The sequence below is a fragment of the Erinaceus europaeus genome, chromosome 9 (assembly GCF_950295315.1).
Source record: "Erinaceus europaeus chromosome 9, mEriEur2.1, whole genome shotgun sequence".
NCBI lineage: Eukaryota > Metazoa > Chordata > Mammalia > Eulipotyphla > Erinaceidae > Erinaceus > Erinaceus europaeus.
Genome location: NC_080170.1, coordinates 51,545,351 through 51,565,141, shown reverse-complemented (window position 1 = coordinate 51,565,141; position 19,791 = coordinate 51,545,351). Strand labels below are relative to the sequence as shown.

General features: G+C 43.0%; 1 protein-coding gene and 1 long non-coding RNA gene across 2 annotated transcripts in view; both read right to left on the bottom strand.

Annotated features, from left to right (window-relative positions):
* The window catches only part of LOC132540404 (uncharacterized), a 380,596-nt gene that overhangs the window by 13,954 nt on the left and 346,851 nt on the right, over window positions 1–19,791 (bottom strand). The gene's annotated exons all lie outside the window — the stretch shown is intronic.
* On the bottom strand, window positions 17,694–18,194 carry LOC103115459 (methionine-R-sulfoxide reductase B1-like). The gene has a single exon (XM_016189144.2). It carries the CDS (start codon window positions 18,192–18,194, stop codon window positions 17,910–17,912), a length of 285 nt encoding a protein of 94 aa, XP_016044630.1. The 3' UTR covers window positions 17,694–17,909.

Here is a 19,791-nt window from a genome sequence, read left to right as displayed (position 1 = left end):
TGGTGTTTATAGAGTTAATTAACAATACTAATTTACTTATTTAACCAAGGTAACAAATAGTTTAAAGTAACACTAAGCTTTAAGGTTTTAGATAAGAGGCTAGGTGATAGGTGGCAAATGGTGTTGTATGTACCTAGTTAAATATGTCCACTACAGTGAAGATGAAAGGCTAACTCCCCTGACAAAGAGAACTTGACAGGTTTTATAATGGTTATGCAAAAATACTCTCATGACTGAGGCTCTGAGGTCCTAGGTTCAATACCCCCACCATCCGCTCTATTCTTCCACATCCCATCACTACAAGCCAGAGCTGAGTAGTGCTCTGATAAAACTTAAAGGGATAAGGGGTGAGAGGGCATCTGTCATCGCCCTGCCCCCATCCTAAGGGTCTGTCATACATAATCTCTACAGTGAACTGGGGAGAGAGCATGATTATCCAGGTAATTTAAACTTTATTGAAAACAAAACATGTTAGGGCATGGGGGGGGCAGTATGAGACTGACTTCCATTTTCCCACATGTACTCCTGGAAAAGAGAATGAGCCCCCCCCCCCAAAGTCAAATCTTTTAAACCCAAAGGCCCTGCCTACACCTGTAACCACTCCTATTTCTAGGTGGTACCTTCTCTCCCTCAACAAAACCACAACACACACACAAACACATAACAAACAAAATTGATCTTAACAGATGTAAAAATGCAGCCTGAGAAGACAGAATCATATCTATGCAAAAAGACTTATTATGCCTGAGGCTCTGAGGTCCCAGGTTCAATCCCCAGCACCACCATAACCCAAAGCCCAGCAGTGTTCTCTCATCCCCTGTCAAGACTAAAGGTTATTTAAAAACCAAGTTGACTAAATTCATAACAAGCTATGACATGTCTGCCCACATACATGTATCTGTATGTCTTATATATATTGTCCTAGTGTCTGACCCTAAGGGTTTTCAAGAAATATGGTTGAAAATTTATTCTTGGTAAATTAAGACTAATTTAAGATTTAAAGGTTAAATTTAAATGTTTTTTTTTGTTTGTTTTCATGTCTGCTGTATAATGTATAAATAAGACTTTTGCCAGGAAGACAGAACAGCAACAGTTCAGAGTGAGGCCAGTAAAAACCCTCAGGCTTAAGACATTTACAAATGCAAAAGATAGCAGATAACTTCTAGGCATTCTTAATATCAAAGCAAAAGGTTTCTTTCCAAACTTGGCAATAGGAGACAATTGAATAGGACAGAAATCTGCCCCTGATGCCTGGGTGGCTACTTCTTCCTCATCTTCCCACATCTTCCTCATCATCTTCCTCATCTTCCTCATCTTCACACAGAACTCAGTTCCAACTGTAGTATGGAACCAGTGCACTCCTTCCCAGCAGCAAGCTGCTGGGTCTGTCTTTGCTAATATGCCTCCCTCTATCTCAGTGTTGAGGCAGATGGCTTCCTTTTACTGTCCACCCTTCCTTCTCCTTTCTTGGTGACTTTTTTTTTTCTTTTTTGGTGACTATATTTTAAATTGTTTGTTCTAATAAATTTTCTTTATCCTTATTCCTTTTCATTCTAAGTAAGATATGACTTGGTGTCTTTACGTCTGGGTTAATTCTGTGTGGGACTCTCTGGGCTTCTTGAACCTTTATGTCTTTTATGTTGGCTAAAGTAGGAGAGTTCTCAGCTATTATGTCCTATAGAATGCTTTCTTCCCCTTGCTCTCTTTCTTCCTCTGGTAAAACAATAATGTGTATGTTATTTCTTTTGGAGTCATCCCATATTTCTCTGCTGTTGTTTTCAGTACCTCTTAGTCTCTTTTTTAGTTCTCTTACTTCTTTCTTAGTTTTCTCTAATTCATCCTTGATCTTGCCAATTCTATTTTTCTGCCTCAGTTATTCTGCTTTCTCTCCCCTCTGCTGTTTTCTGTAACTGTTTTTTTTTTATTTATTTCTTTATTGGGGAATTAATGTTTTACATTCAACAGTAAATACAATAGTTTGTACATGCATAACATTCCCCAGTTTCTCATTTAACAATACAACCCCCACTATGTCATTTATCATCCTTCATGGATCTGTATTCTCCTCACCCACCCACCACAGAGTCTTTTACTTTGGTGCAATACACCAACTCCAGTTCAGGTTCTACTTGTGTTTTCGTTTCTGATCTTGTTTTTCAACTTCTGCCTGAGAGTGAGATCATCCCATATTCAGCCTTCTGTTTCTGACTTATTTCACTCAACATGATTTTTTCAAGGTCCATCCAAGATCAGCTGAAAACGGTGAAGTCACCATTTTTTACAGCTGAGTAGTATTCCATTGTGTATATAGACCACAACTTGCTCAGCCACTCATCTGTTGTTGGACACCTGGGTTGCTTCCAGGTTTTGGCTATTACAAATTGTGCTGCCAAGAACATATGTGTACACAGATCTTTTTGGATGGATGTGTTGGATTCCTTAGGATATATCCCCAGGAGAGGAATTGCAGGGTCATAGGATAGGTCCATTTCTAGCCTTCTGAGAGTTCTCCAGACTGTTCTCCACAGAGGTTGGACCAATTTACATTTCCACCAGCAGTGCAGGAGGGTTCCTTTGACCCCACACCCTCTCCAGCATTTGCTGCTGTTACCTTTTCTGATGTATGAAATTCTCACAGGAGTGAAGTGGTATCTTGTTGTTGTCTTTATTTGCATTTCTCTGACAAGCAGAGACTTGGAGCATTTTTTCATGTGTTTCTCGGCCTTTTGGATCTCTTCTGTGGTGAATATTCTGTCCAAGTCCTCCCCCCATTTTTGGATGGGGTTATTTGTTCTCTTGTTGAGTCTGGCAAGCTCTTTATATATGTTGGTTATTAAACTCTTATCTGCTGTATGGCATGTAAAGATCTTCTCCCATTCTGTGAGGGGTCTCTTGGTTTGGGTAGTGGTTTCTTTGGCTGTGAAGAAGCTTTTTAATTTGATGTAGTCCCATAGGTTTATACTTGCCTTAGTCTTCTTTGTAATTGGATTCATTTCATTGAAAATGTCTTTAAAATTTATGGGGAAAAGAGTTCTGCCAATATTTTCCTCTATTTGATAGTTTGTGGTCTAACATCCAAGTCCTTGATCCATTTGGAATTTACTTTTGTATTTGGTGAAATACAGTGTTTTCTATAACTCTTATTTGTTACCCTGTTATGATACTATATTAGCTTGTTCAGCTAGTTGTGCTCTTAGCTCAGCTATTTTAGCTTTCAGCTCTCTAATTACCTTGAAATATTTAGTGCTTTCTTCCAGGGTCTCATTTGTTGTGTCACCATTTCTAATGATATTACTTTCAAAAGCTGTCCTCATTATTGTAATCATTGCATTAAATAGTGTTTGAATGATGTCCTCATTCTTATGTGCCTCTACTTTGGGGGGGCTTTTAGCCAGGCTTTTGCCCTAGTTCATTTCTACAATGCTTCTTCTTGGTTTAACTATTCTATTTGGCATGTTATGAGGTCCCTCTCTCATTTCTTTTCAATATACTAGACACACTTGCCTGAATTAACTTGTGTCTAAGTAAGGTGCTTAAGAGTTCATGGTTGTAAAAAATTAACAGTTGTTTCAATGTTATCTCAATCCATGAGATGAAGCACAGTGGCTGTTAAACCTTCTTATGTCATTTATCTTCCCTGTAGGCTATGGGAGCCTGAAGAATTTTAAACTATAAGTAGATTTTTTAGTTTAATCACTCAATTGTGACCAAGAGATAAACCAGGGTGTGGGACAGATGGTATAGTGATTATGTGTGGTGACCCCAGCAGGAGTTTGGGACTATTAGCATACAAATGACCTTACCCTGAGGAGGTGCTTCAGAGAAGGGAAGGTATAAAAGCAAGGGACTCTGAGCACCTGAGCCTCTTTCTGGCTGCTGCTGCTTCTCCTGGTCAGAAGCTTCTTCTGGTCAGGTGCGCCATGGCTACTTCTCCTGGGAACTGAACACGTATGACTCTGCTAGCCGGTAAACTTTTAGACCCCTCTACAGCCAGGAGCAACCTTTACCAGAGCTTATAATTGTTTATCTTATGGGACTAAACTTTGATAACCATATTCAGACTTTATAGACCTAGCATACACTTAACCCTTGATGATAAGTGCTTATTTTGCCTTTTACCTGTTTCAGCCTAATAAACCGTGTATTGTTTAAACCAGTTCCCAGCTCCCCACTGTGATTCCCTTTCTGTGCCCCAGCAGCATCCCCCAACTTAACCCCATTTTGTTTTAAGTTATTTATAACAAATGGCACCTCAACATGTTGCAATTTATTTATCCCACCCCTAGGTTAGTTGTTTGTCTTTAATTTCGCCCTACCCACTTTTTGCTCTATGCAGTTTAACTTTATCTCCCACGTGTTGAGTTACTATGTATGATCCACTTTGATTTTTCCCTCTGCAGGTCTTAAAAAGTGTTTTAACCCCACCCCCATATGCCTCTGATATTAATCTGCTCCAAAGTGTTTCACTCCTTTTTGTTGTTGTTGTTTTTCTGCTCTAGGCAATTTTTTCCTTGACTTTTATTTACCACACATGTTAAATTTTTTTCTTTTTACCCCCATGCCCTTTACCATTTGACTTTACTTTAAGCTTATTAGGGACCCAACAAACACACACTAATTCTTAGTAAGTAATTTTAGGCTTTGTTTTACTCTCACCCTTTCTAAACTTCCACAATAGGTATATTGCATTCTAAAGAAGACAGTTTTCACCTCAGACAGTTAAAAGAAACTTTAAAGATGTGTAAAATTCAGTGTTCTGGCCAACAATTAAGAAAGTTATTTAATATAATAGAGGTGATCTCTGGACCTCTTCCCAAAAATACAGCTATATCAGTTGAGATATGGACACAAACTGGAGATTATTTATTGAAAACTATTGGTATAGTCACAGCAAAACAACTTCAGACTTACAAGCTCTACCTTTCTGTTCTAAATCAATTACAGGCTTCTTTGCAGGACTATTCCCTAAATCCTTCTTCTCCTCAAACATCCAATTCCACTTCTCCTTCCTCCTACTCTTCTCAGACACAAACTGTTTCTGTCACGCCTGAAACCCAAACATTCTCACATTTTTCTAGTGAGCCTAAACCAGCTAACCTGTCTTTATATGGACCTTATCTATACTGTCTCCCTATTATAGCCACCACCCTACCGCCACAATCTTGGATCCATAGAAATCCTTTCCTTAGCCCAGATCCCCCTGTTTCCTCCACGCAGCCTTTAGAGCCTCCACCTCTGTCCCCTGTGGTGCCTCCACCTCCACCTCCTCTTCCTGTGTGGTCACCATCCCCCCTTCCACATACACTTCAACCAGCTACCCCCTGTGACTCCACACCATTTAACCCATTCTTATCTCTACCACCTCTTCCTACTGTGCCATATGACTCACTTAACCCCTTCCTAACTCCTCCTCCTTTATCTTTACCCACAACAGACCCAGATCTGCCAGCTACCAGTGATAAAAACAGAAAATTCCTATTGAAGGAGGCCTTAAATTTGATGCTTTTCCTATGCTCCCTACAGGAGAAGGAACTGAGATGGAATATAAAGTTTGGCCAGATCAGGCTCCCAGAGATATTTTACCCAGTCAGTTAGTGGTCGATAGTGCCGTTACTTCTCCCAGTGAACATATGAACATTACAAAAAATGACAGGCACCTTGCTGTGCAGTTAGCAGTCAGAATACGTGATAAGTTGCCTAGCACTCGTGTAGAGTCTTTCAGCTCTGTTATTCAGGAAGCCACAGAACCCTACAGAGAATTTGTGGACAGGTTACAAGAAGCTATTAGTAGACAAGTAGACAATAAGGAAGCAGCCAGAATTTTAATTAAGCAACTAGCCTATGAAAATGCAAACCAATATTGTAAAGGAATTCTTGGGCCACTTAAGGATCTAGATTTACGTATTGATCAGATGATAAAGTCATATACTGAGGTACAGACTCAAACCCATAAAGTACATGTTATGGCTGCATTTAATCAGGCCACATATGTGGTGGGCTCAGTACAGCCCATGCAAAACATGGTTTGTTTTAAATGTAATAATGAGGGCCATTTACAAAAGAACTGAAAAATGAGTCTCAAACGGTTTGATTAAAAGGTATCTGGAGATGACAGATATTTAAAACCTCCCTTAACCAAATGCCCACTCTATAAAAGAGGCTTTCACTGGGCAAACCACTGTCCATCCAGACTTATACAGGAGACAATTCCCTGCCAGGTAATAATAAGCAGAGTCCTGGCTTTCCAGCCCACATGGCAATGAGGACTATTAGATGACTCTAGGATAGCCACTTACCACAGGTGTGAATCTTAATAGATTGCTTAACTGTGTAAGTTATGTCTTTAACCTTCTGGTCTCTCTATAGGAAAGTGATTTATTTGAATATGAGGTATGTATGTAGGTATTGACTCAAGTTTATCCTAAAGCCATTGTTGATCGTGGTATGCTGTTATACAAACCTGTGCATTCTAACCAAAAGTGAAAGAATAGAAAGTGTATCCACCAGTGTTTGTTGTCCTCTCCCCATAGCTTTTACAGATGTTTTGCTACTGTGCTCTAGTTAACCTCTCTAGTGTTCAAGCACATTCTAGAATTATTGGTACTGATATTTCTCTGGTATAGTATGAGTCATTGTTTCTTTATGCCTAGACTGGTGTGACTCCTCCCTTTATAGGTGTTTATCTCAGTATACTTTTTTAATGTTGATTCTGAAAAATGGATGTTTCATATATCCCTCAGTCTGCTAAGTTGAAATGTATTCCAATATTTGTGGACACTATTACAGGCTTTAAATGCCACCTGTCACACAGAAAGTAACCAATGTTTGTGAACACTTTCTCTGCCTTTGCTGCTGAGGTAGTCCTTATTAGACCGACTATGACCATTTTCTAAACATGCATTTCGCATGCCTTACTACCCCACTAGATGAGTAATTGTGGAAGGCCATATGTGCCCTTAAAGGGCTATTTCTCAGACATGAACAGAATACAAGGAGCTTTATATATTTTTAATTTTGTACTGCATAATTCTAATCAGATAGCTGCTAAGCATTACTTTTCTTCACAGAGCTATTTCTTCTCCAGCAGATGCCTCGTGATTTGTCTAGTCTTTGTTATAGAAATAAAGTTACTAACTTAAGGCATAGGGTATGTTTGTTCTAGTTTCTCATTCACAGGTCCTGCTTGGACCCATGCTGAGCAGATAAACCCCTCATCTGTGAACTCCTCACAAGAACATGAGCTGACGCATGGATTGCAGCAGTCTAACACCCTGCGTATGCCACGATAGCCACCCAGGAACTTGGGGATGCCACTGTAAGTTTCTGTTCTGAGCCTCCCTGAGTGATGGTCTGTCTCTGGGTTAGAAACAGATACCAGACCACAGGTCTTCAAGCTAACAGGGCCTTATCTGATACTCAGTTATTGTGGCCACACTCTGGGGGCGGGTGTGTGTGTGTGTGTGTGTGTGTGTGTGTGTGTGTGTGTGTGAAGGCAGAGCTTGCAGGGGTAACCCTAGAATCACTGAAGATTTGCTTATTTCTCCTATGCTTATATAGTCTGTATATCTTGTCCATGTCTCTAATCAAAAGTGGGGAATTGTGGTGACCCCAGCAGGAGTCTGGGACTATTAGCATACAAATGACATCACCCTGAGGAGGTGCTTCAGAGAAGGGTATAAAAGCAAGGGACTTGGAACACCTGAGCCTCTTTCTGGCTGCTGCTTTTTCTCCTGGTCAGAAGCTTCTTCTGGTCAGGTGCGCCATGGCTACTTCTCCTGGGAACTGAACACGTGTGATTCTGCTAGCTGATAAACTTTTAGACCCCTCTACAGCCAGGAGCAACCTTTACCAGAGCTTATAATTGTTTATCTTATGGGACTAAACTTTGATATCCATATTCAGACTTTATAGCATACACTTAACCCTTGATGATAAGTGCTTATTTTGCCTTTTACCTGTTTCAGCCTAGTAAACCGTGTATTGTTTAAACCAGTTCCCAGCTCCCCACTGTGATTCCTTTTCTGTGCCCCAGCAGCATCCCCCAACTTAACCCCATTTTGTTTTAAGTTATTTACAACAATTATGCAAAGAGACTCCCATACCCTGAAGGTTCAAAATTCCAGCCCCAATCCCTGCTCTACCCCCCAGCCAGAGCCAAGCCAAGTGCACCCTGTGGCCCTATGCTTCTGAATAAATCCTGATTTCTGAGGGAATTAATTCATTCTTTTTCCTAATTTATCAGAGGAACAATGTGAAATGGCTACTACTATATAGCCACACCTCTGAAACACAAGGAGTGTAGATTTTCTCCTGAGTCACCTGGCCAGTTCCACCCCCCACCCCCATGTCAGTATAGGGCTTCCCTACTGCTGTTCCAGCACCTGAGGGGCAACAACAATAAAGATCCATAGTTGTAAATTGGTGTAAATTCTCCTCCCTTCAGCAGTCTTTTTGTTGATAAAACTCAGACCTGAGCTAATGCATCAACTGGTAAACTGCTGCACTGGTACCAGCTGCTTTTGAGTAAGTACAGGCTTTTTTTTTAAAGATTTTTAAAATATTTATTTATTTATTTATTCCCTTTTGTTGTCCTTGTTTTATTGTTGTTGTTATTGATGCAGTTGTTGGATAGGACAAAAAGAAATGGAAAGAGGAGGGGAAGACAGAGAGGGGGATAGAAAGATAGACACCTGCAGACTTGCTTCACCACCTGTGAAGCAATTCCCCTGCAGGTGGGGAGCGGGGGGGGGGGGGGGGGGCTCAAACTGGGATCCTTACGCCAGTCCTTGTGCTTTGTGCCACCTGTGCTTAAACCGCTGCACTACTGCCCAACTCTTGAGTAGGTATAGGCTTTTAGCCCCAGGAATGTGTCTGCCCATGAGCCACACATATTTGCACTCACCCCTGGCTTGGAAGACTCCCGAAGTAATCCTAGTTCTATCCTGTGTTCTCAGGTAGTCCTCTTTGCTATCCCTAGTTGTTCATGGAGAGCAAAATGCAGCTGCTGCTACTCCAAAGCAAACTCTAATAAACTTTCAATAATCTATGTTGCCTGCTGTCTTAGTCTCTCCTGGATCCCCTGTACATCGCTGGCCAGAGGAATGCCAATTATGTCTTCAACACCTACTCATTAAACACAAATTATTTTGTCTAAATAGAAAATTGTGCTTGTCGGGTTCCTTGGGGGAATGAGCCAGCCTGGCTCCCATTTCTCCATCTGGCCTGTTGGCTACCAGGAGACAGAGGGAGAGCAGGGAATTGCAGGCCAGCAGAGGCAGGGGCGAGTTTGCTGAGGTGGTCTTCCAGCGTACCGTGGCGGCGGATGATACAACAAGCCTCCTCAGGGTACCGTGGCAGAGGAAGGGCCTTTTATTGTCACAGTTACAAGTTTATAAAGCTGTGCAGGGGAAGTAGCCAAGCTGGCCAATGAGACCAGTATCTCCTTCTAAGGGAAAAAAGAGCAAGGCAATGAGAAGGTGCCAGGTTAGCATCACAGGAGAGAGAGAGAGAGAGAGAGAGAGACCAGGAACTTATGGCGGGGCGGTAACGCAATGCAGTGCCTTTATTGATCAGAGATAACACCTTTATAATCTTAGAAACTGGAAGTGACAAATCAGAAAAGGAAATGGCTAGGAGAGGGGGTGGAGAAAAGAAAAGAGTGTGAAGGTAGAAAGCTTCCATAGCAGCTGTTGCAAAGGTTCTAACCAATGGGATAAACCAATACCCTGCAGGCAGGGTGGGTCTCAGGCAAAACAATGATTATATAAATGGACCACAGCATCAAGCAATGCAGGGGACCTGGCATAATGACCAACATCACCCCTTTATTTTTATCTAATGGCCATAATATCAGGAATGTGAGGTGCTTTGTGAGGCAGGGAGTCTGATAGGAGGAGGTACACCTTTGGGGTACTTCTGTCCCTTCTTGCTCAACCTCGGTAGAGAGAGAGAGACCAACAGGATTGGATGCACCCCTCAGGTTCAAGCCCTGCCAAGCTCAACCACATCATCACAATTTCCAACATCTCCCTTTTTCTAATGGCCATTTATAAATGGGTCAATGTCTGTAAAAGACTCCATCTCTGACAGAGGAATAGCAGTGTAGGGGTGAACAGAAACCTGTTGGGCATAAACCTAAATGATATCATGTAGGTGTTTTCAAAAGAACTGGCACAAGACAGGGAGGGACAAGTAGGAGAGCAGGAAGAGTCATATGATGTCAAGGGGAGGCCTGGGGGGCAAAAAGGGGTGATTCTTGCCTCAAAGGGCATTTCCTGCCTCTGGGGATAGGGTCTGCAGGTGAGGGGGCATTTCCTACCTCTGGGGGCAGGGCCAGCAGGTGAAAGGGGTCATGGCCTGCCAAGTGAAGGGGCTATTTGGTGCTGTAGAGTCCCCAAGACAGCTGGCTGCAAAGTCCATGTACTGCGGTGGGTCAGTCTTTGAGAAACCCAGTAGCGTAAAGGGAAGCTGCTGTAAAGTTGTGTAAAATGTCCAAGAGGTGTACCAGCAAGTCCTATAGAAGCATCAGTCCAATGCTGAAGACCAGGGGAAGAAATGCCAGGGGATGAAATGCTGCACGTCTATCTTGATGGGGAAGGTCAGCCACTGGAATTCCGCTTTTCTGTAGAAAGTGAGTTGGAACCGCCAAAAGGTGACAGGTGAAGCAGAAGCAGGAAGGGCAGACAACGATGGGCAAGAGAAAGGCAGTAAGGAAGTTCTGTCCTTTGGAGTCTGTGAATCAGTTTCAGATTGTGCCAGGTCACATCATTGGTTTGGGGGGGGGGGGCGATGTCAGAGGACAGGGGTCCAAATGGATTTCCAGGGATTCCATATGAGCAGATGCTTTTTCATGTGAAGACTTGACATAGCTGTAATCACTTACTTGTGAAGAAAAAACTTGTAACAAATTAGAAGTTTACTATACTTGATAACTTGATGATTATAATTGGTTTAAGTACCTTTATAATTTTGGAAGTCCTTTCTAGTATGATTTCAAGGCTGTTTAAACAGTTTAAGCTCAATAAAATGTGGAAAGGTAAACAGAAGAACCATTGTTAGAAGCCTCAGGCATGATAATCATTAGAATAACCATTGTGTGATCTATCACTCACCCAGGCTGGTTCTACCTCTTTAATTGAGAAGGTATATGATAGATTTACATATCAATAGCGTCTTTTCTACCTTTTGTTACACCCATTTAAGATGGAGACACACCCTAGGTGTGCACAGGATCTTCAGACCAGATTTAGTTAAAATATATTGATTTTTAACTAATTTTTACCTTAGACATTAAACAAACTCAGGTTACTTAGAGAATTAACACGTTAGTTACAATTTTTTTTTTTTTTTTTTTTACCAGAGCACTGCTCAGCTCTGGATTATGGTGGTGCAGGGGATTGAACCTGGGACTTTGGAACCTTAGGCATGAGAGCTTCTTTGCATAACCATTATGCTATGTCCCCCACCCATACTCATACAGTTTTCAAGATTAAACGTTTCACATTTATACCAAGACGTAAAAAATAATCAAAAGAGAAAAAAAAAATTAGGATTATTTCTGGACATCTCCAGAAATCATCGCTACATCCAGCACTTTTTTGTGTGTGTGTGTGCTCTGTGAGCCAGATTTTTTAGATCCAGCTATGTCGCATTATGGAGGGTGTACTACTTCAAAAAGGGCCTCAAAATCCCAGTTAGGCTGGTTCTGACTGTTCCTTTGGGATTGCTGCAGACACCCATACCCAAAAATGTCTTCCCACAGAAGAAAGAATTGAGTCAGGAGGGTAGAACTAGCCACGTGTCTCCATTCTTGGGGACTTCCAAAGTTCTGGAGAAGTCTCTACAAGTTAGAGTCACCCTTCTCCATGGGAGACACGGGAGAGGGAGTCCAGGAAGTCCTAGGAGAAATCTCTGAGCATCTCCCAAGCTCTACAATCACGGTTATGAGGAACCAAGGTGTGGCCCAGAGCAAAATGTTCCAGAGACATAGAAACTGTCTCATGAAAAAAGAGTAGAGGGTTTTGGAAACCTCTTCATAAGGAGGAAGGTCGCCCATGGCAGAGGGGTCTCAGAAAAATAATAAGAGGGGAAAAAGAATCACAGTGCCTTCGTAAAACACAAGGATGTAGAGAGCCAAGGCCATATACTTATCTGGGGGCTGGGCAGGTTAGGTCACATGTTGGTGCACCAAAATGCCGGGCTAGCATTGCAGGAGAGAGAGAGACTGGGAACTCGTGGAGGAGCAGGAATGCAATGCAATGCCTTTATTGATCAGAGACAATGCCTTTTTATCTTAGAAACTGGAAGTGGCAAATCGGAAAAGGAAATGGCTAGGAGAGGGGGTGGAGAAAAGAAAAGAGTGTGAAGGTAGAAAACTTCCATAGCAGCTGTTGCGAAGTTCTGACCAATGGGATAAACCAATACCCTGCAGGCAGGGCAGGTCTCAGGCAAAACAATGATTATATAAATGGACCACAGCATCAAGCAACGCAGGGGACCTGGCATAACGACCAACAAGAAGGTATGGATGGTGATGCAGGAATGGGGAATAGAAATTTAAGGAAGGTGAAGCCCACCAGAGGGAGGAGTGTAGGGTGATGCAGTGAGGATGATAGGAAGGTTGGAATTCCCCCATGTACTCTGGCTACATCTTGATTGACCACGAGGCTGGCATGCCAAGGGGAGTCTGATAGATGAGCTTCTGGAGGGTCAACCATCCATGCTCAAACACGCATTAGACCCACATGTGCTAAAACTGTGTAAAAATTATTTGTTTTTTGTTGTTGGTGGTGGTTGTATATATGTTTGATTGTTTACCAGAGGACTGCTCAGCTCTGATTTATGTTGGAGCTAGGGATTGAAACGGACCTTTGGTGGCGCAAAGACCAAAGTCTTTTGCATAAACATTATGCTATCTCTCTAGTTCCTAGCAGGCTGTTTTTAATGTTTGGTGTTGCTATTGCCTTTTGTGCCAGATTTTCTCCAGAGATGTCAACACTCCACTTTCTTTCCTAGTAAGATCTTTGATGACACCAAGAATACATTATCCAATTCATTCTCTACTTTCATGTTCTCCAGTAAAGTCACAGATCTTAGAGACTAAGACTCATGGGACTGTGTCTATGTTGGCTACTACCATTGTCTTCAGAAGGTATGTGTAATTCTTTTTTCATGTAAAAGTGCTTGGGAACTGGGTGGTGGTACATTTGGTAAAGCACACATGTTATTATGCACAAGGACCTGGGTTCAAACCTTCAGTCCCTATGTGTAAGTAGGAAGCCTCACAATGGTGAAAGCAACTCTGCAGGTATCTCTCTTTCTCTCTCTTTTTATCTTCACCTCCCCCCCCCCCCCGGATTTCTGTCTCTACCAAATCAATAAATATTTTTTAAAAAGAAAGAAAGATACAAGAGCTAGAGATGAAGGAGACAGTGAAAATTCTGGTAGCAGTGCAAACTTGACTGTAGCCTATAAAATAATAGAATATATTTAATTGCTTAGTAGTCCTTGGGGAAATGGAGGTACATCGCTCTGGAAGTAATCTTGTACTAAGCATAGGAGGTGCTCTGGAAATCCATGACAGCTATGATTTTGGGTTTATGCAGCAGCTCTTACTGTGGTGAGTGGGTGTGAGCACTGGACCAGGGCTGGTGTGAGGGAAGAGACAACCCTACTCTTTCAGTGAAGGCTGATGTGCATGAAGCAAGGATAACAATGTGAGCTAAACACTGGTGGATTGAGTGTGCCCAAATGTTTGGGGTTTTGGAGCAGAGGAATCTTCTATATGAGCTCTTCTGGCTTAAGGAAGGCATATGGCTGCAAAGAGAAGTGACTCAGACACTGTGATTACTGTTTCCTTTGTGTGTGTGTGTTTGCTAGCTAACTCTGCTGACTTAGATCTCTTCTGAACAAGGTGTGAAGTAAGATTGCTGGTGACATTTCTGATCTTTGGAGGAGTAGCAGTGCATTGTGCTGTTTTTCCCACTGAACTGTGAGGTCCTTCAGTTTTAATTATACATTAAGGATAAATATTTGTGACCTGATGACAGAGTGAGTGTTTTCAGATTGTGCAGATACATTAGAGAAGTATCTGGTGACCAGTGTTGAATCCTGCAACTACAACTTCAAAGTTTATTGTCTGCCCAAGGCCATGAATAAAAAACCATTGTGTCCCTAGTTAAAATGTAGCGAGGGGAAAGTTCCAGTGCCTTTGGAAAAGATACATGAAACTCAAACTTTTAAAAAGGATTATTTTCTAGGGGTGGGGGTAGGGAGAAAGAGAGACAGACAGAGATACACAGAGAAAAACAGAGACTAGTGCACTCTAGCTCTGGCTTATGGTTCTGGAAAAGACCCTGGGACCACTGAGGCCTCAGGTATGAAATTCTGATGTGCAATTGCTATCCTATCTCCTCAACCCAGAACTCAGAATTATTGTTGAGGAGAGGGGAGGGGAGGCATTTAAATGATTCATAACTTTTTTTTTAATGCAGAGAGAGTGTAGGTGTTTCACATGACACAAAGGGAGAGAGAAAAGCCAGAAGACCATTCATGTATAGGCATTTCTGGAGCCTGAGCTGGAAGCATCAGGCATACAAAATCAATGCTCTGTCAGTTGAACCATATCTCCAGCTGCAGGGAATATATATATATTTGGCACAATTCTTCCAAAGTTTTGGGCTGTCTTTTTGAGAAAGGGAACTGGAATGCAGTGGGTGCTGGTAAGTGATGAGGTGGCCCTGCAAGCTGGAGATAAACAGAGAGAAAAATGGAAGTAAAGAAGAAAAGACAATAGTTTTGATAATGCTGGAATAATGAATAGCTCCCAGGGAACTTCTGAGCAGTACATTCTGACACTTGCCTTCAAAAAAGTTATCCACTTATTTTTATTTTATGGGAAACAGCTCAGCTCTGTCATGTAGTGCTGGGGAACTGGATTCTGGGATTTCATTCTCTGCTCTCTGTAAATGTTTATTAAGTAACACAACAGAGTGACTGGCCAATACAACAGTTTAGGCGCATTACAACCAGGAGCAAGTGCAAAGGTGAGAGTCCGTCCTAGATGAACAGTGTTTTGAGAAGCATCACAGACTTTCCTTGAGTGACATATTTTAGGCACCTAAAGCTTTTAGATGCTACCAAGGCAAGAGAGCTGGGCAGAGAGAATCCCCTTACTCTTATTTTTAAAATGTTTGGACACAGACAGAGAAAAGTTGAGAGGGAAGAGGGAGCCAGGGAAGGAGAGAGAAAGACACCTGCAGTATTGCTTCACTGTGAAGCTTTCTTCTTTGCAGGTGGTAACCAGAAGCTGGAACCAGGGTCTTTGAGTCGTCCTTGAGCACTGTAGCATGTACTTGCTATTCAGCACACCACTACCCGGCCCCTCCCTACACTCCTAAATCCTCAATGACAGTAGGCATTGCTCTTCCACCAGAGCAAGAACAAGAGCAAGCAGGCAGTTGGAGCTTAAAGTTTGTCATCATAGAGCAAGCTCAGTAGTCTCTACCTGTCCCTCCCCTGTAGGTTGTGACCCAGGGGAAATGCCTGAACCTGACCACCTCACTAAACTGCTCAGCTCTTCCTAGTATCAGTTCACTGCATCTCACTAGGCAACCGATTGTTTTTGTTACATGTTTGCATAGTAATGTTATAGAAAGGGGGTGGCTGTGAGGAGAAATATGTAGGGGGGAAGGGAGATGAGGGGTGTGGAGGAAGCATGACATTTTGAGAGGCCTTAGTGCCTTCCAGAGAGGCGGATCCCTACTGAATGGGTGACTGCCTGGGCAGGAGAACAAGAACTGTGAGTGACTGAGTTGTGTAAATAGCTTCAAATATTAACTGTATCAGATAGCCTCTTTGAATATTAGGCAACTCTGCCTTTACATAAGCAGGCAGTGCAGTGGCCCCTTCTCCACTGGGAATCGTGCTGAAGCTTGGAGGGTGTGGGACCCTCCATGTACACATAGCTCTGGTGAGCTGCGTAATGAACAGTAAAGTATAGTACCTGTGACAGTATGGGAGCATTTCTAACAAATGTCTTTTCCTTATGTCGTAACTCATCCATGAACCACACTTGTGATTTGCATGTGTGTAAAGGGAAGCAGAAAAAGCAAGGCCAAGTGGCAGGGTGACAGACCACTTACTGTCCCCATGGAGCTTCTTTCTAGTGCCTCTGGTCAGTGGTGTTTGCTGGTAAGAGCTCATCCTCTCTGACTTGGCCACATTTCCCATCAGCTTCCGTGTTGGCCATGTGTGACCCAAGAGGGGGCCATGGAACAGCAAAGCCAGCAGGTGCTTGCTAGGCCTGAGCCTGGGGTTGGTTTTTTTCTGGGAGTGTACTCTCAACTGCCCTGCTATGGACAGAAAGACTGAGTGCTTACTAATAAGAACAGGCTACATACATCAGTGGCTGCATACCAAAACATAAGTCAAAGGTTTAAGCTTAGGTTCTGGGTCTCTAGTCTACCAGTGAAGATTTCACAAAGGGTTCTGATTACTAATTGCAGAATAAGCCTGTTAGCCCAGGGGGACTCCTGACAAAGGGTTGCTGGCTGGATTAGACAGGTAAACACTTTGTTTATATAGCCTTGATAGCTTAGCTCTCCTCAAAGGAAAAATGGGTTTAGAGACACTTAAGCTGAGTATCTGAGGACAAGCCCATATTCTTTCTCCTGGGAACACAGAAATGTCCTCTCAACCTTCAAACCTTGGCTGTTGGCCTAGGGTGAGCGAATACTCTGAAAGCTCAGAAGAACTAATTTCCCTTGCCCAGTTTCCCCTACCTGAAGGCTATTTGGGGGGTTTGGGGGTGGGTGGAAGGGCAATAATTACAAATGGGGGGAGGGAGGGGAGTACTCTTCAAGATCAGATGAGCAAGCTACCTTTTTTCTTTCTGTACTTTAGTTAATTTAGATTGTATACTTAGACCCAGATCTATTTCCAGTTGATTCTGTATATATATGCCTTATATACACAGGCTTGCTTTTCTTATAAACATATGAATTTATCTAAGCTTAAAATTGCATCTGAATGTTCTGTTGTGACCCCAACAGGAGTTTGGGATGATTAGCATACAAGTGATGACATCAGCTGGAGGAGGAGACACAGAGGGGAATGCATAAAAAGAGGGGCTCAGAGCAGCACTCTCTCTTGGCTGGGTCACCTTCACCACAGCACACTCCTGTTGGTTTGGATTTCGAATTTATCTTCACACATAGTGGTCTTGGGTGGTTTGATTGCAGATTTTAGACTTTGCCTGTTCTCTTAACTAGAATAATTTCTTCATGATTATTGTGACTTTCTAAATAAATCCCTTTACTGGTTTAATCTTAATGGGTTTATGTGCTCTCACAGTATTTGGCGCCCAACGTGGGGCACGAACCCATGTCCCTGAGATTAAGAGTCTCATGTTCTACCGACTGAGATAGCCAGGCAGGGTTTAGCCAGAGTCACACAGTGGCTGTAGGAACAGCAGGTGAGCTCAGGAGAAGGTGGAGCTTGGAATCATGTCTCACATGGGGTACAGACAGGAAGAAGAGAAGGGAAGGTGGGCACAGGGTCATCGAGAGCCAGCCTAAGCCTGGAGCCTGCCCTGAGCCCCCTGTGTTTGGGAAGGAAGGGGAGCCCCCAGCCCAGTTCTGACCCTTCCAGGAAGCGGGAAGCATGGGGAAAAGGGCTGAGGGCCGCAGCAGAAAATGGTGTTTGTGGTTCATGAGGTCAGTCTGCTGATAGCCAATGTCTTGGGGGCTTCCTTATTTCTGTAGCCCCTCCCTGTATGAAGGTCTGGGTTCTGATTCAAGGTGGGGTGGCAAGATGTACCCCCACAGGGTCCACCTGGGGTCTAGCCTACTTCTCCTGGGATGCAGAAGTTTCTTGGCTTCTGGGGATGAACTTGAGTGAGCTGCTAAAGTTCAGAAGTGAGACTGCCCTCTCTTGGGGCTGTCATTCATCAACTCATGGCCCAGTCCATTGCCACATCTAACACAGGACACCTTTAAGGCCTTAGGCCTGTTGTGTTCTGGCTGCTTGGCCACGCTATCAGCGTGGATGGTCTCAGTGAAGACTGGGCATGGGGACAAGTGTGCATACTTGGAGCATCTAGAGAAGAGCTTGTAGCCACACCTGGCGCACAAGTAGACACCCAGCTCAAAATGGTTCTGGAAGACCTCGCCCCTGAAGAAACTGCAGAAGGACATGACGTCATGTGGGAACAATTTTGTTGTACAGAGAGGAACATTATGTTTGGAGCTTCCAATACCAATCTTTCCCTCAGGTTCCTTGCAGGTAAGAAAATTTCTACTCTGTTTAGGAGGCTTTGACCCTCCCACCCCAGGTAGGGTGAGATCTGCTGGGGTAAGTTTCCACTGTTTGGGCCAGTCTTTAGTCGCAATGATAGTAATGTCTGCTCCTGAGTCTAGTAATCCAGTAATAGGTTTCCCTTCAATCAGCACAGTCAGGAGGAGTCGTTTAGCAGAAATCTTTGTGGCCCAGAAAACATCAGTACTGCTGAATCCACCATTAACCCTAGGGGGTCCATCTGATGGTTCTTGTAAGTAAGGAATAAGGATTAATTGTGCTGCTTGGGTGCCTTTGGGCAAGTGACAAAATTCTTTGCTGGAAATTATAATTTTAATTTCTCCTTCATAATCAGAGTCAATTATGCCTGGGTACACCTGAATACCTTGGGAAGTTAAGCTAGACTGCCCTGTGTTTACATTACACACCTGGGGGGACCCAGAGCCTCCAGTCTCTTCCAGTGACTCCTCCATTACAGGAGGTGAATGGCTCCCACCACCAGAAAGACTATTAGAATATACAAACTCCTGTGCTGGTAAAGGCTATCACCAGGGGTGGCATCTTTTATAAACAGATTGATATTTTATGATGGAAGATCTTCCATTTTGTTTTACTACTAATGAACAGCCAGAAGTCTGTGTTAAATTAATTCATAAATGGTATATGAACCACATTTATCAAGGTGTAGGCAAATCAGGCCGTGTTAGCATAATCAAACATCAAGCTTTTATCAAAACCACCGGAGTCACGGGAAAAAGAGAGATAGGTATTTGAAGCTCTAAACCTAATGTTCCTCTCTGTACAACAAAATTGTTCCCTCTGGATGGAGAGCCTAACTTCTCCTGGGAAATACGCAGATCTGTTAATTATAGCACACAGACCCTGAAAAATAACTGGACTATCCAGAACTGCAGGCCCCAAGGATTATTAATCCAAGACTCCAAAATTTGGGATTATCCCCTTCCTTTTAACTACAGTGTCTCCTCCTCTGGCTGATGTCCTCACTCGTATGCTAATAGTCCCAAACTCCTGTTGGGGTCACAACAATTCCCCACTTCCGATTATAGACATGGACAAGTTGTCACTCAGTACAAGCATAGGAGAAATAAACAAATCTTCAATGATTCCAGGGTTACCCTTGCAAGCTCTGTCTTCACCCCCCCCCCCCCAGAGTGTGGGTGCAATAACTATGTATCAGATAAGGCCCTGTTAGCCTGAAGACCTGTGGTCTGGTATCTGTTTTTAACCCAGAAATGGTCCATCACTCAGGGAAGCTCAGAACAGAAACTTACAGAGACGTCCCCAAGTTCAAGTAGTTCCTGGGTGGCAATCATGGCATATCCAGGGTGTTGGACTGCTGCAATCCATGCTTCAGCTCATTGTGTTCTTGTGAGGAGTTTGCAGAGGAATCGTAAAACTATTGAGGAAAAAAAAAGCAGAAAGAGTAGTAAACCTGCTCTGAACAACACCCATATGCAGAGGTTGAATCCAGTAAAC

Excerpts from the sequence above, each read along its gene's own strand:
- LOC103115459 (XM_016189144.2), bottom strand. The coding sequence starts at position 18,194 with ATGTCCTTCTGCAGTTTCTTCAGGGGCGAGGTCTTCCAGAACCATTTT.